The sequence below is a fragment of the Schistocerca nitens genome, chromosome 12, assembly GCF_023898315.1.
Source record: "Schistocerca nitens isolate TAMUIC-IGC-003100 chromosome 12, iqSchNite1.1, whole genome shotgun sequence".
Lineage (NCBI taxonomy): Eukaryota > Metazoa > Arthropoda > Insecta > Orthoptera > Acrididae > Schistocerca > Schistocerca nitens.
Genome location: NC_064625.1, coordinates 129,033,842 through 129,050,363, shown reverse-complemented (window position 1 = coordinate 129,050,363; position 16,522 = coordinate 129,033,842). Strand labels below are relative to the sequence as shown.

General features: G+C 40.3%; 1 protein-coding gene across 7 annotated transcripts in view; it reads right to left on the bottom strand.

Moving 5' to 3' along the window:
• The window catches only part of LOC126215270 (lysine-specific demethylase 4C-like), a 384,640-nt gene that overhangs the window by 235,699 nt on the left and 132,419 nt on the right, over positions 1 to 16,522 (bottom strand). For 6 of the 7 annotated variants that reach the window (XM_049941954.1, XM_049941953.1, XM_049941957.1 and 3 more), the window contains one exon: positions 1,026 to 1,418. The exons of the other annotated variant lie outside the window; for it this stretch is intronic. In XM_049941954.1, the coding sequence (XP_049797911.1) occupies positions 1,026 to 1,418 (393 nt within the window). The remainder of the gene's footprint in view (positions 1 to 1,025; positions 1,419 to 16,522) is intronic. 7 annotated transcript variants of the gene reach the window in all.

Sequence of the window (16,522 nt, the reverse complement as noted above, 5' to 3'; positions counted from 1 at the left end):
AAGCAGTTCGGCTCACTTAGCTTGTTTGACTTCCCAACTATTATGTGAGTTTTTATAGCTGCCAATTATATCTCCAGCATTAGTGAGTAACAGTGCCTGTGGAAGCCTACACCGTCCGATTAAAGTAAAGAAGTCAGCTGCCTAAACCAATCGTCGGCTTTTCGGGTAACTCTTTCTCACACCTGCTGGCTATCACTGCCTTTCCATTTCTCACCGTCCCCTCCACTGGATCTGGAGAGATGATCTCACTCTGATAACTCAAAGTCTGACAATTTACTGTAAACCTTTCTCCATATCACTATCACCACTCTCATAAAGACTATTACAACTTCCTTTGTATGCACCGCAGCTTATACACACCAAATTTCTGTGGCCTATAGATATTCTAAATCAGTCTAAGTACAATTTAAAAAAATTAAACATTATGCACAATATTAAACCCAACTCCACACCACAATTTTTGTACATAATACATCTCTCAACCTGCAATAAAGGAATATGAGCATGTACCCTGAGCGAACACCAAGTGTGCTGTAGTTGTGGACGTCTCAGTTCTTTCTAAAACAATAAATATGAACAGAAAAATTGTGACACCTACAATAGCAGCTGTAATGTTGTAAACATCAGGACTCAAGGGAAGCAGTTTGTGTGTGTGTGTGTGTGTGTGTGTGTGTGTGTGTGTGTGTGAGAGAGAGAGAGAGAGAGAGAGAGAGAAAATTTTAATCAATCTTAGTGTATATAAAAGGGGAAAAAAAGACTAATCAGAATGAATAATCCAAAACAATAATAATAAACAGTCTATCTGGACTGTTGTTATCATTTACTGTACAATCTCTGTGGAACAGTCAAGTAGTGGGAAGAGCACTCAGCAGTCGGATTATGTCACAATGTGTGTGGGACACAGTAGCGTTTAGTGGCAAGACCTATCATTGTATGTAATCTGGTGCCATCCTTCCCACTCTTTGCAACTAGAGCGACTAGCCACCACTTCTACACGAACGGCTATTTGCGCCTGTAATTCTCACCGGCAGCTGCCGAGGCGACCGTCGTGGGGAGTCTCGTGATGGCGACAGACAGTGGCCTCACCAGGTCGGGGCGACACACCTGGCGAGCCGTGCCGCAGCCGTGCGCGGATCCCGATCCGGGCGTCACTGAGTGCTCGTACTTGAACAGCACCTTCTCGTCCTTCGGTTTGACACTGACCTTTGTCAGCGTACACGACGGCAGAGGCGCGCCTTCGGCTGCCGCGTACAGTGTTACCGACTGCTCCCGCTTCCTGTCATTATTCTCCTGCCCCAGGAGAACACGTTCGCTCCCACCAGCGTACCGCTCCCCTTTCACCTTAATGGCACTGTCGGGAGGTGTCGACACGGCTGCCTGGTCATTTCCCAATTTATCTTCACTTTTGGGGTTGTCACCTATAAAAAGATGAAACAGTTTGACTATAAGCTGCTGGGAGTGCTTCTCCCCCCTTTTCTCAAACAACTGCACATCAAAATAATAATTCACACACACATGAAAAATCATTTATCAGCAAAAAATTAAAAATTCGATCATTTTGGGTTAGGCTTTACTGTGAATGTTACTGATGTCAAATTAAACAAGTAGTTTACTGTTACCAGAATCTCTCTCTCTCTCTCTCTCTCTCTCTCTCTCTCTCTCTCAAGTTTGTAACATGTCACCTGATTATTTGTACCAGTAAGAAATTTAAGCCATATAAACTTGAAAAAGAGTGACAGTGTATCACTTGAAATATTTAGTTCCACACATATTCACAAACTCAAAGATCTCAACGATCCTTTAAAACTTATTCCAAAATAAGTAATGTTCTTATGGCACGTACTCTATGCACTCGTAAATAATGTCTCTGTTTTGCTATACAGTATGTTCCTTACACCTAGAAGTTTCCAGACACCACTCTTCGTCTACAAAATATGCAAGTTCACACGTGACATTTTAACAACAGAGAACGGAGCCTGTGACCACTGGAGGTATTCTAATTTAGTTACTTTATTTTCACCTTTAGACATATGCTTAGTTTTTAGTCAAAAACCTCCAAAGAGCCATGTTCTGAAATAGCTACAAGAACTCTAATCCAATACAATGGAAAAGTGTGCAAATTCACTACAAACAACTAAATTGGGAATCTTTCATTCGGTGCAAAAAATTTAGACATTACCAGACAGTGAACTGATGTAATGTCTGCAGACAGACAGTCTGAACATCACAAGAACAGAACCACTTATGAGGCTGGATTTTTGAGGACGAAAGAAACATTGGAAGATATTGGTACCCCAAAGGACAGGAGCTGGTTCACATAGAATAAGAACAACTTCAGTGAAAACGTCTGGACTGACAAGGAGAGGACCCCAGTGGTGGGTTTGACTTCTTGAAACCATCTATGCTGTTATGTAGGTGGGACCCTCATTTGCGAGTGATTGAGGAAAAATATTTTGGAATTTCACACGTGTAGCATAATTGTCATAGTGCAAGCCTCAAATGTGGGAGGTCGTGGATTCAAATCTCTTAATGTAGTTAACTTAAGTGAAAGTTTCATACTTTCTACGATATGATTGGAGCTCTCACACCTGAAGATGATATAATGCATAGGCCTATACGATTTCGAAACACAAACTGTTTCACTGTTTTGAAACATTACATTGTTCTACTTCTTTGTTTTGAAACTGCTACGTGTGAAATTTTTTATTTTTAAATCTTCATTGAAATTACTTTGATATTATCTTTATTACATCAATTGGTTTATATATAATTTTTTATTTCTATTCCTCTCTCACATTTTAATCACCCTATTAACTTTTTCAATTGCTCTCATCTCGTCTTTATATATTATTTTTCCACGTGGAATCTTCGTCCATGTGATTTTAATTATTTTCAAACATTGACATCGGTTTAATTTCTTCCATCTTATCATCCCATATTTTCATGCACGTTATTGCATTCATTATTTATATTCCTAATTTTGCTTTAACTCCTTTCTACTTATATTCCCTTCTTTTGTTTAAATCTTCATCTACATAATTTTGTCTATAGTACAATAAGAATTTACTTTAAGTGTTTGTACGATGATTAACACCCACGAAAATGTACATTTTTAACAAAAATTACATTTTGGACACTACTGCCCAGTCAGTATAGATACATTATTTAGTCTGTTGTTTTTGAACTAATAGATCAGCATTTTCAAGTGTTTAAATCTTACGACAGTTAAATAAAAATAATTAAGTTTACATGCAGAAAGATTCCAACTGGAAAAAGAATGATGGGAAGAAAGAATGAGACCAACTGAAAAAATTTATAGGGTTATTAAAACAATGTAACAAAGGCATAGAAACAAAAAAAGTTACATCTAAACCAATTAACTGAACTTAGAATAATGATCAGAATCATTTCGATAAGGATTTAAAAACAAAAAATTTCAAAATACCTGATGTTTTGAAACCACATCTCACACATGAGGCTTCTACTATAATCAATACACTACACAGCCTGTAAGGTGTAGAGTATCGCAAAAATTAATAATATTTTTAATATAAATTATTAGCAAACAAGAGCCCGTCAGGATGAATGGTTGCAGGGTGTGATACTGGGATCTTAACCTACAACATTACACACAGATGGTTTCAGAAAGTAGATCCCACAGCTGGGGACATCTCGTTGTGAGAGGCCACTGCCTACATATAAAAATATTCCCAAATGTTTCAACAACCAATTATGCGAGACCTTTTCAGTGGTAACACATCCACAACACCGACGGCTCGAGGGGGGGGGGGGGCAAATTTATACAGTCACATAGGGGCCATCACCATTTGTTACGATACCCACTGCAAGGTTCCTTCTCGCTGACGCTATCTTTCTCGATTTGAAAGTCATCCACTGTTGTTATTTGCAAAACTCAATGGCCTCTATACATGCCTCTCTCTGCTAACACACAGTAATGTGTCATCTGTGCTAAAAACAGTCATCTCACGGAATTTAATTTTGTGGTTTCTGTCTTGGTAAATGTGTTCAGCTACAGCCAATCTGTCAGTATATCATATGTGGTAATTAATTTTGTGTTCAGCCAAGTGTTTGTTAATAAACTGCTGTAAACATTGTTCAAGAGGTACACACTGTCAACTGTGGGTACTTTGCTTCTGTAAAATACGGTCAACACGTGGAGACACACTCACCGATCGGAACACAACTCAATGTGTCGCTGACACTTGCTTAGTTTTGCTGCCGCAATTATGTAGTTCTACAGTGACTGCAGTTCTGAAATAGCTGTTGCTGTTTACAGAACTAGGAACAGTTAACTACGAGTGTCTGCAAAACACTTGCAGTAACAATAACTTTTTTTTTTGGGGGGGGGGGGGAGGGAGGGAGGGGGGGGGCGCCTTGTAGCATGTCCCCCAATGTTATCCAATACGTAAATTGAGCAAGCTGTGGGAAGCGGAGAAGACATTTGGAAAGGAATTTATAGTTCATGGTCAGTTCCACTGGGGCAGCTGTAGTGGGCACACGAATGTTAATGAGCGCTGCACTACTGGTGTGCACAACTAGGGAGAGAGAGTGGACAGACTGTGCTGTGTACCAGACTGAAAAGTGGCAAACTGCTGTTTTTGCATCAACGGCAAACTGTTGTGTTACCTGGTACACAGCACGGCAAAGCAGGGCCAGGTTAAATAACGCAACAGCGAAGCATACAGGACGGAGTCGGTAGCCCAGGTTGCCGAAAGCACAACGAGCGAGTGCAAGAACTATAGGAATAAGCTGACCGCAGTATAACCATTCCTCCCCTGTAATCCACTGCACTGCAAATCCGAAGTTGCCGTCCAGTCTGTAGACTCCGATACCATAATTGAGCTGAAGGCAGCAAACGTGGGTGACTACAAGATGCTAAAGAGCACTGCAGCTGCACACACTGCTGACATACCCGTCAAGAAGGCGGTGCCATAACCCCGACTTGTGAAGACAACAGAGCCATTTCTGAGGGGACTGTCTCGGATCATCATTGAGAAGCAATCCAAGAGTCCATCAGGATTCCACAATGCAGCAGTCAAGATGCACAACCGGACGAGCAAGGAAAGGTTGCCTCTCTTCACAGTCACACGATGACACATACTCGGTGCGGACACTTCTAGGCTTCCCAGTCGAGGTGCAGGCTCTTCCCGTCAACCTGGACACTTCACTGTCGTGCTACTGGAGCCAGGAAGAAGAGCATGTGGTGAAATATTGCCACAATGCTGCAAGATGCATAAATGTGCAGGAAAGCACGACAGCCGCACTTTTACCACCGGCAGAGACGAACGATCGACCTGTGACCACTGCGGTGGACCAAACTGGCACGGCTGCCAGAATTCTGCTGACTGCGGCAGCGTCAATTAGAAGACGAAGAGACCGACCAGAGTCTCTCAATGTTGAAAAAGAGAATGTCGGAGGTGCAGGAATGGTTAGATCGCATGGCCAACTGCCCACCCTGACAGTGAAAGTGATGGACTTTGAGGACGGGTCGGAGGTGGGAGCTGCCAAGCAGGGTTAGTCGGCCTCTTCATTCCAAACGGCAAAGATTGTCGCTACACGTTGTTGCATCAGAAACCAGCACAGCAGCAGGCCAAAAAGATGACAACCACCATGTCGATGCGGCTCTACAGGAGGCCAGGAACTGCTTCAGGATGGTGCACCATGCGGAGATGGAGGCTGCCTGCCGCCTCCAGCAAGAAGCGCACCTTAAGTGGCTGTGACTTGAGCCAAGGGCAGTGCAAACGGATGTGCAGTCATTCGGGGCACTGGACTTCCAGAAGAACACACTATGCAGAACCAAGGCACGCAAACCAACAGGCAGAAAAGATGATGGCAAACCGTGCCACACTAACAACATACGTTACCTGAGGAGACGCGGCGACAAGCACAGACAGGGAGGCACAAACCAAGGAGTCTGGCACCTGGCATGGAGATCTGATAAACGGGACATACTGGACCTGACAATTCCAAACTTGGTGGAACAAGCCGACGATCAACGCAGCTGGCTGGAGATCTGGGCAATGGGAGAAGGAAACTTGAGAATAGGATGGAAGATAGCCAGTGCTGCAGCAGCTCTAATAGCAGCAACAGCCGCCACTTTCACAGGCCACCTAGCCTAACTACCACAGAGTGTGATGCAGGAAATGGACCCACTATGCGGAGCTGGGCGACGACACCAGTGCAGACGAACCAATATGTACAAAACCTAGTGCATCCCATGCGGACCTGCTAGAAAAAGTAAAAAGGTGGCAACACAAGCATCTCTGGCCAGGTTCAGGTTTTGCTCAGGTCATAAGGTGAATTCCGGAGCTGTCCCCAAAATTCCTGCAAATAAATTCCCAATTGGGAGAAATAAGACCCCTCCTCCCTTCATTGCAAGAGAGAATACAGACGTGTCCAAATTATTAGACTAAATGATTATTTTTTATACTCAAGTTTTCTCGTGTAAAAATAGGAGAGAAAAATGTAATAATTGATTTGTTTTAATGGTTGATTGATGCCACGAAATTTCCCTGCCAAGCAACTCACAGATCATTGATTTTTTCACAGTTGGTAACATTTGCTATTTTCCGTCCAAATACGTGTTGGTGTTAGTTGTCTATGTATGTACTTTGAAACTGTGTTTACAGTAATGATTTTTGTTTCTGTAGTGTACTTCAGCTAGTTATTTATTCTTTCAACTTCTTGCTACATTAACAAAACATTATATACTATAGCTTGTGTATTTGTATGTTTTTAACTATAGGAATAAGTCGTGGAGTTTCCAAAGAAAGTGAGGTTATAGGGGAAGACAAAAGATGTTTCACCTCAGAAAATTTCGGCTGTGGTAGCACTTCTTGCTGAAAATCATTATATACAGGAGGAAACTGCTGACAGAACGACAATATCACAGAAAACTGTCAGCAGAGTCACACTTTCAGCGCAGAAAGGTGGTGAATACAAGCCAAACAGGAAAGGAAAATGTGGACGTAAAGTGTAAATCAGTTCTAGAAAAAATTAGAAGACTCTCAAACATGGCAACAATGAACCGTAAGCTTACTTCTACAGACATGAGCCATCAGCTGAAAGGTTTGGGTGTCGAAGTTTCATCTGTGACAGTGAGGAGGAGACTGTTTGAATGTGGTTTAAAGACATGCCGACCAAGGAAAAAACAGAAAACTGCACCTGCCATGAAAACCAAAAGATTGCAGTGGGCTAACGACCTCAGGAGTGGACAAGAGAGGACTGGGTTAAGGTATGTGCAACAATATGGTAAATTAAGTGGGTCTGATCTGTAAAGTTAGCGGTTTTGATTTGAAATTGTGATGTTTTATTGATACTGAAGAAATGCGCATCTGAATTTTGGGACTGCAAAGGTCTCCTATGCTACTATTCCCAACTTTTCTAACTTGCAACCAAAGTGTTGCCAAGTACTTGGAAAAAAAAGCAACTGAAAGTGTTGCCCTGGCCAGGGAATAGTCCTGATATAAGCCCAATTGAAAATTTATGGGCCATTGTGAAACAGAGGCTAAGGAAATTTACAATTACCACCAAACAAGATCTCATGGAGAAACTAGAAGAATTCTGGTACCATGACAATGATATTAAAATGTCATGTGAAAAGTTAATAAAAACTTGTTAAACAGCATAAAAATGTTGATTAAGAACAAAGGCATGCATACGAAGTACTGAATGTATACATATAATCTGTATGTGGATGTAAATGTGTAATAAAAGTAGAGTTTTGGAAAAAATGTCTTTAGTCTAATAATTTGAACACATCTGTAAATAAAAGAAATCAAATAAAACTCCCTAAAACCAAAATGCGTGAGAGGAGGAGAAATAAAAACTCTCTGGTTTGTGAACAACATTGTAATTCTGCCAGAGGCAGTGAAGGACCTGGAACAACAGATAAATGGAGTGGACAATATCCTGATAGGACGATAGAAGATGAATATCAACAAAAGCAAAAAAAGGGCAATGGAATGTAGTTTAATTAAATCAGACAATGGTGTGGTGGTTAGATTACTACACTAAAAGTAGTAACAAGTTTTGTTATTTGGGCAGTAAAATAACCGATTGTCTGATGCAGAGAGGATATTAAAAGTAGATTGGGAATGGCAAGAAAAGCAATTCTGAAGAAGAGAAATTTGTTAAAATCAAGAACTCTCGCTATAGATTTAAGTGACAGGAAGTCTTTTGTGAGGGAATCTGTCTGGTGTGTATCCTTGTATGGAGGTGAAACACGGACGATTAGCAGTTTAGACAAGAACAGAATAGAAGCTTCTGAATGTTGTGCTACCGAAGAATGCTGAAGATTGAAGGTTAGAGCACATAATAGGAGGTACTGAATAAAAATGAGGAGAGAAGAAATTTGAGGCACAACTTGATTAAAAAAAGAAAGAAAAAAAGGGATTGGTTGTTCTGACACATCAAGGCTTACTAATTTAGTATTGGAGGGAACTGTGGGGTGAGGGGGGGTGGGGGGTTAAAATCGTAGATTGAGACCATCAAGATAAATACAGTAAGCAAGTTCAGAAGGATGTAGGTTGCTGTTATTTGGAGATCATGGGATAGATAAGCATGGAGAGCTGCATCAAGCCAGTCTTCGGAATGAAGACAATGACAACGAAAACAACAGGTATGGGACTTCAATGCCATGCATCAAATCACTAAGAAAGTTAAGTACATTTATTGTAAATATTCGAAGTTAATAAATAATATTTATGCTAGTGCTGCTATGTCACAGCAGTATATGTTTAGATACTGATGGCATTCGTATACTGCCCCCTTACAGACTATAGCAGAAATTTAATTTTCTGCTACCATGGATGTTTGGGCTGAATTTAAACAACATTTTGTTACAACAGCCTGACACTTCTTTTTTAAAAAAGAAGTTTCGAAGTGCAAAAAAATTCTTTATCTGACACAAATGCAGCTGTCAAATTTTAAATAATGGCTGATGTTATGGATCCAAAATTTTTCTATGCCTCTAGTCCTCAATGTGTTAAGTTTAGAACGAATGTCAAATGATCAGATTTAAGAAATTCATCGCACATTCTCACACAGAACATAATTCATCTTGCATAAAAGGGAACTTACTTTGAAGGTAATGCTTCTCAAACCACCATTCGCAAAATTTTCCCAAGAACTGTTAAAGGCTCCACACACGTGTGACAGATAAAGCAATCTGTCAAACGGGGTATTGGTTGCAACTTTTTACTCTGATTGAAACCCCCCACACACTAGCAATTTGTCAAACAATTTCATTCAGTTATTGTGAAGGTCACTGAGTCGAGAAATAGTCCTATGGAAAATGAACTGCTTTGTGTAGCAGTAGTTGCAACTAATTTCCATACCTCCAGGAATACTTGCGAATCATAAATTTAAAGTAAACAAAAATTCTTTTGAAACACTTATCTTGGGAACTGGTAAATTACTTTACAGAATAAATCACATTTTCCAGTGAAACCGAATGTGTTGTGTATATCTTTCCTGTGTGCCAATACAAGTCATTTTACATTTATTAGTCCTCAATTCCTTTTCATTCATTAGTCTTATAAATGAACTCCATGTATTTACACAATTTACCCAATAAGTCTATAGAATGTTGTCAACAGCAGCACTACTGATTACCATAACTCTTGTTATAAATTGTATAAAGGAGAGTTAGATTGTATTAAATGACATAACCATGTAATAGATTTGCCCTGAACATTTAAATTAAAATTACCTCTTAGCACTACAGTAAGTACATATGACAATGTTAGAAACTTTAATAATGCATTAAATTATTTCATAAAAAACTCTGAACCATAAGAGGGAGGCCACTGTATCATGAATACGAATTTCCCATCAATTCTACTTCTGCAGCACAATCTTCAAAATGCTGACCACCGCAAAATCAGAGGCTGTACTTTGTATTACTTCTTAATATAAATGGCAACTCTGGCTTCCACTTCACTTCTGAGAGTAGTTCGTAGTCCCAACGAAACTGCATAACCACGCTTAATAAATAGAGAAATAAGTTGCAGCCATTTTGCGTGCATAAATTGCATGTGATCCATCACATTGCCTGGGATTTCCACCAGTGATCAGCAACCAATCTTTGCGATATACCCACACACATGCAATCACCGACATGATCTGTCACCCCCGTGACAGGCCACTGCAATCCGTCAGTCGTGCATGGTGCCCTTCAGAAATATGAACAGTTGTGAATGTCGAATGCAATTTATTGTTACGAAGTACTGAATAGTTTGCCTTTGAAACATTTTGCTGTCAGCAGACGCTTGTGTGGGCATTGTTATACACTGTGCATTTTCTTTGGGACTGAAGTTTCATTTTCGTACTATTCTCTCATTTATGTTTCACTTCTACAGTAGCAGCACAGTCAAACTAACAAAAATTTAACTCACGACTAAAACAATGAAAATTCCTGGAATTCTAAATTCCCCCCCCCCCCCCCCCCCCCAGATGAAAATATTCCAGCATTTTTCCCAGTAGTCCCATAGCATATACATCCTGCTCAAAAACAACTACTTCACATTTTACAATTTATGAAAGTTTCCAAAGTTAAGAGTAATCAGTTTTTTGCTTTTCCTATAATAATAATATAATTTCTTGTTTTGTTTTGTACAAATTACAATTCGAAACAATGCTCCTCATGTGTGAGACTGATGACGTAAATAACTTTTGCAATGTGCATTATTTCCAGTTTTGTAAGCAGGTGATGAATACTGCAACAATAACATAAACGTGAGGACTAATGAGCACCTTCAAAAGTAGTAATGAATACTGAAAACTGAATCTGCTTGAAATTCCTATCCAGTTTTGATCACAACACAATTGGTGACCTGTCACTTAACACATACAAAAACATGAGGAACTTCAGATTCCAAAAAATGTAAAGTCTGTTTCCTTGATCGACTGAGCTTATACAGTTGTATAATAATAAAAGGATCTGTGTGTGTGTGTGTGTGTGTGTGTCATTACATGTAATTCAATACCATGTCCCATAATGTCCACAGCAGAAATAGACTGAAGAGACAAAGAAACTGGTACACCTGTCTAATAATGTGTAAGGCCCCCTGCGAGCGTGCAGAAGTGCTGCAACGTGACATGGCATGGGCTTGACTAATTTCTGAAGTAGTGCCGGCATATTCACTCCTGCAGGGTTGTCCTTACATCTGTAAGAGTACGAGTGGGTGCAGATCTCTTCTGAACAGCACGTTGCAAGGCATTCCATATATGCTCATGTATGGGGAGTTTGGTGGCCAGCAGAAGAGTTTAAACTCAGAAGAGTGTTCCTGGAGCCACTCTGTAGCAATTCTGGACATGTTGGATGTTGCATTGTCCTGTTGGAATTGCTTAAGTCCGTCGGAATGCACAATGGACGTGAATGGATGCAGGTAATCGGACATGATGCTTACGTACGTGTCACCTGTCAGAGTCGATCTTGACGTATCAGGGGTCCCATATCACTCCAACTGCACGCACCCCACACCCTTACAGACCTCTACCAACTTGAACAGTCCCCTGCTGACATGCAGGTCCATGGATACACGAGGTTGTCTCCACACCTGTGCACATCCATCTTCTCGATACAATCTGAAATGAGACTTGTCCGACCAGGCAACATGTTTCCAGTCTTCAATAGTCCAATGTAGGTGCTGACGGTCCCAGGAGAGGCGTAAAGCTTTGTGTCATACAGTCATCAAGGGTACACGAGTTGGCCTTCGGCTCCAAAAGCCCATATTATGATGTTTCATTGAATGGTTCGCACGCTGACGCTTGTTGATGGCCCAGCATTGAAATATGCAGCAATTTCCAGAAGGGTTGCACTTCAGTCTCACAGAATGATTCTCTTCAGTCGCTGTTGGTCCCATTCTTGCAGATCTTTTTCTGGCCGCAAGCAATGTTGGAGATTTGATGTTTTGCCGGATTCCTGATATTCATGGTACACTCGTGAAATGGTCATACAGGAAAATCCCCACTTCACTGCTATTTTGGAGATGCTGTGTCCCATTGCTCGTGTGCTGACTAACACCAGGTTCAAACTCACTTACATCCTGATAACCTGCCATTTTAGCAGCAGTACCCATCTAAATAACTGTGCCAGACACTTGTCTTATACAAGCGTTGCCGACCACAGTGCCGTATTCTGCCTGTTTACATATGCATGCCTATACCAGTTTCTTTGGCACTTCAGTGTAAATTTACATGCAGTTCAATAATGTGTCCCACAATGTCCACACCACAAATAAATTAACTAATATACTTACTTTATTTTGTTCTCACACAAAACTATTTCACATCCAATGATAAAGAGTATAAACTGGTGCAGGTCTACAAATGGAAAGTCCGATCAGTCGTATCTTAACTAAAATCTTCAATGGTCCTCTTGAAAATAAACTTTCAAACAGTATAGCTCTACACTACTGCAATTAAGTACATGACAGACTCGTAGTGCTGAAGAAGCAACTGTAATTTTAATAAGTAGGCTCAATAGTATATATATAAAATAGTTATGGAAAAGAAAGACGCATTGATTAACAGGCAGGCCCAACAAAAAGACTGTTACACACTCAGCTTTTGGCCAAAACCTTCATCAGAAAGCAAAAGAAACCTAAATGGATCCACACAACACAACAACATCCGTCTATGCAGTTCAGAGAAGCTGGTGGTGGAGGGACAATGCAGATGGCCCGGGTTGTGAAGTAGCCAATGAAATCAACCCTGTTATGTTCGGCTGCACGTTGTGCAGCAGAGTGGTCCATTTTGCTCCCAGCCATAGTTTGGCGGTGACCGTTCGTACTGTTACACAGCTGTGCAATGACTGTACCAAAGGTGGTACACAACAGGACTGCTTTCGATAAGCCTGTGACAGGACTGGAACAGCTGGGTGGGTGAATTGAGCCTTCCAAAGGGATATGATCCCTGTGACAAGGGTATGAGATTGGAAGTGGCATAGCAATGGGCTAGGATTTTAAGAGGTCAGAACACCATAAGAGTTGGAAGGGTCTGCGGTAGAATCTCCCTCATCTCAGGGCATCACAATATACAATCAAAGCCCCGACAAATAATGATGTTTGGCTGCTCCAGTCTGGGGTGGCATTGGATGAGAAGAGTGGTGCTCCTTTGTAGCTGATTCTTGGGGCTGGCGGGAGGATTGGAAACGGATTTCCATTGTCATATCTTCACACACTCCAAATCCTCCCACCATGTGCAAGAACCAGCTAGAAACGAGTGTCTCCACCACACAATACCACCCCACACTGGAACAACTGAACCACATCCTTTGCCAGCTGTTGGGGAGTATCTTATGTCGATTGGACTATATTCTTATTCATAATTTTGTATAATCCTTCATCTCTAATCACCATCTTTCTGAATATCCGTCAGAATCTTATCTGAGGATTTAACTTCATCTCGAAGAAACCACAGACAGTTGACAGAGGGATGTCTTTTTAAGAATTTCACTGACTGCAACCACAGATTGCCCTAAACCTCAACATAGATTGTTAACCACCTGGGTCCACCTAGTATCATTACTTAAATCGTAAATACAAAATTGTAATTATGGCTCTTCAAGAAATTAGGAACACTGATCAAGATCCTATGGAATTGCAAGGATACCAACTTTATAAAGGAATACCAGGAAAAATAAATCACGAGAAAACTGTCCATATTCCTTTTTTTAAATTGGATTTTTGTGGCAAACAATAAAGCCACTGCAACTTCTTAGGTTGGTGACTGCAATTAAATTTTAACATACATAAAATTACACACACAGTATTCTGTGTGTCAGCTATATCCCCACTTCTTGTAGGTAACCATTGATTACGTTGTTCTCACTCATCAATGTTTTATAATTTGTTTGCAGTGGACTCTTCACTTCTGTGAGGCTTTTAAAGAAGTTTATTTTAATATGGAGCATATCTGGAACATCCCAAAATGATGATCAGGATCTCCACCGTCTTCTGGATGTTCACTGCATGTGGGAGAATCTATCATACCTGGTCCACTTGTTTGACATTTTCTTTTGCAAGACCATGTACTATTCAATTATGCCAAATACCAGAGCACCCCTTTATCCACATTAAATGTACGGATTTATTTTCATTGTTGGCTTTCTTATTAAACTCACCACACTGTAGATACAACTGTGATCATCTTTCCGCTATCAATGCTCAAATTACTCCAAGGCACTTCCAGAATAAGTCAGAATTATTGTTTCGTTCACTTTTTCTGTTCCAAAGTTAACTGCTTCTTTAACAGCTGTTTCTTATGCACCATAAATACTTCTTAATGGTGGTAATAAAGAATGTTTAGCTATCTGCACAACCTAGGATAATAATATGTGCAACCAACTTCCTCATGAGTTTTGCATCTGTCAGTATAGATATCTGGCCACTTGTTTTTCAGGCAATTTATTACTTCCCTATTACCCTATTCTGACTACTAGCTAAAAACTTCAGGTTGGCACACAGTTGTTTCATATTCTTTACTGAAGATTTGTACTGTTTGGTTCTTCCATATCAAGAGGAAATGAACTTTAGTAAATTTCAGAATAAATGACTCTATACGTTTATTGCCCAGGATTGTAACCGTAACTTTGAAATCGGCAAATAATATTTACACAATTATTAAAACACGCATGCACACACATGAATGCATGACCCCCCCCCCCCACACACACACACACACACACACACACAAACTAGAACCCTGACAGACAGAACAAAAAATTTTGGGATCTCCTGGATTAAATATAAATGAAAAACCTGGAAATGCCCCAACTTCAGGGAAGACAGAGGTTACCGTATTTACTCAAATCTCAGCCGCACTCTAATCTAAGCCGCACCTGAAAAATTAGACTCCAAATTCAAGGGGAGAGAAAAGATTAGGCCGCACCTCCAAATCGAAACAAAGTTGGTCCATTTTAATATGAGAGACAATTTTGGTCGAATGAATGGCGATACAGCTATAGTAGTTTTGTTCGAGTCGTAGGCTTAGCAGTTAAACTTTACCAGGTAGCCGTTGCAATGCGTCAGGCGCTCTGTCCGTATTTATACGGGTACCCTTCCTTTTTCACGTGCTTCGTCTGGTATGAATTGATTGCTTATTTTTCTTTGATCTGATAAGTGCCATTCTCTTTGTTATAGGTGTTTACGTCACTCAAAGCTGAAAATGTGTTACTGTACTGTATCATGCATGCATTGTTTGTCGCATTCTGATAATGTGTGTTTACGACCTGTCGCCGCTCGCGGCATGGCTTGCTTTTGTGCGCACTACCAACGCTTATAATTAAAAAAGAAAGGGGGGGGGAGGGAGAGAGAGAGAGAGAGAGAGAGAGAGAGAGAGAGAGAGAGAGGAAGGAAGGAAGGAAGGAATCGGCTCATTAGCAAAACAATGGCAAGAGACTGCTATTTGTTGTTGCTTACACTGCTGCTTTCTTTGATAATGATCAACAAGAACCAAATAATAGACTGCGTATGATAGAAGATGTTCTGAACGAGAGTTGAGCGAAAAATTTTCTCCGTTTGTAAAATCTTTGCAGACGCCTCTTTAGTACATTAGATTCTGCACAGAAATTAGAGTCATCTTAGATTTAAAAATCTAATCAATTCCCGTGCTTCATTTCTGACTGTATCACTAATCGGCATAAGAATAATACGGATATAAACATGACATGATATGTATATTCTTCCGCGTTTGCTGTTGTCTCACTCTAGTTTGGTAGTTTATTAGGCAGACAGTATTTAAATGAGATAGCAGCAAACACGAAAGAATACATGGCATCATAAAAGTTCCTATTAGCAACCATCTCTTCTCACAGGTAGGAAAAAATTCAGAACGCAGAGTTGGCCATACTGACAAACATCCCACACAGTCTTGCCAGTCGGATTTTCATAGTACATTGAAATGCAGCTACATTCGAAGATTAACAATACAGAATTTGTATTTATTTCGTTGGATAATGTATGGAAGGGCATAGAAAGAAAGCTCGTCTTCCACCTTTTTTTAATTTATTTACTGACGCAGAGGTTTTGGTGCCAATATTTATCTTTGTGCCTGCGAAGCCCTAAATATATTCGGCGACAGAAATTAGTTATGGTGGCACCTACCAACATTTTTCAGAACTTCCGCTTTGCACTCGATTCTAAGCTGCAGGCGGTTTTTTGGATTACAAAAACCGGAAAAAAAGTGCGGCTTAGATTCGAGTAAATACGGTAGCTAATTCACATCTGCATGGATAAAGTCATAAGGACAACAAGCACAGGGTTTGACTACTAAATTGTAGACCAAAATAAAATTAACTCCTATGGTAAGAGGAAAACTCTAAATAAAAGCAGGAGAAAATTCAACCGAAGCAAATTAATAAAAAATACTGAATAATACATTAACTCTGGGGGAAGCTATCAAACACCAAATCACTACAAGAATTGACCCACAAAAATTTTGTAGTAGAATTAGCTCCAATTAAACAATGAAAAAAATGACAGGGCTGGAAACCATC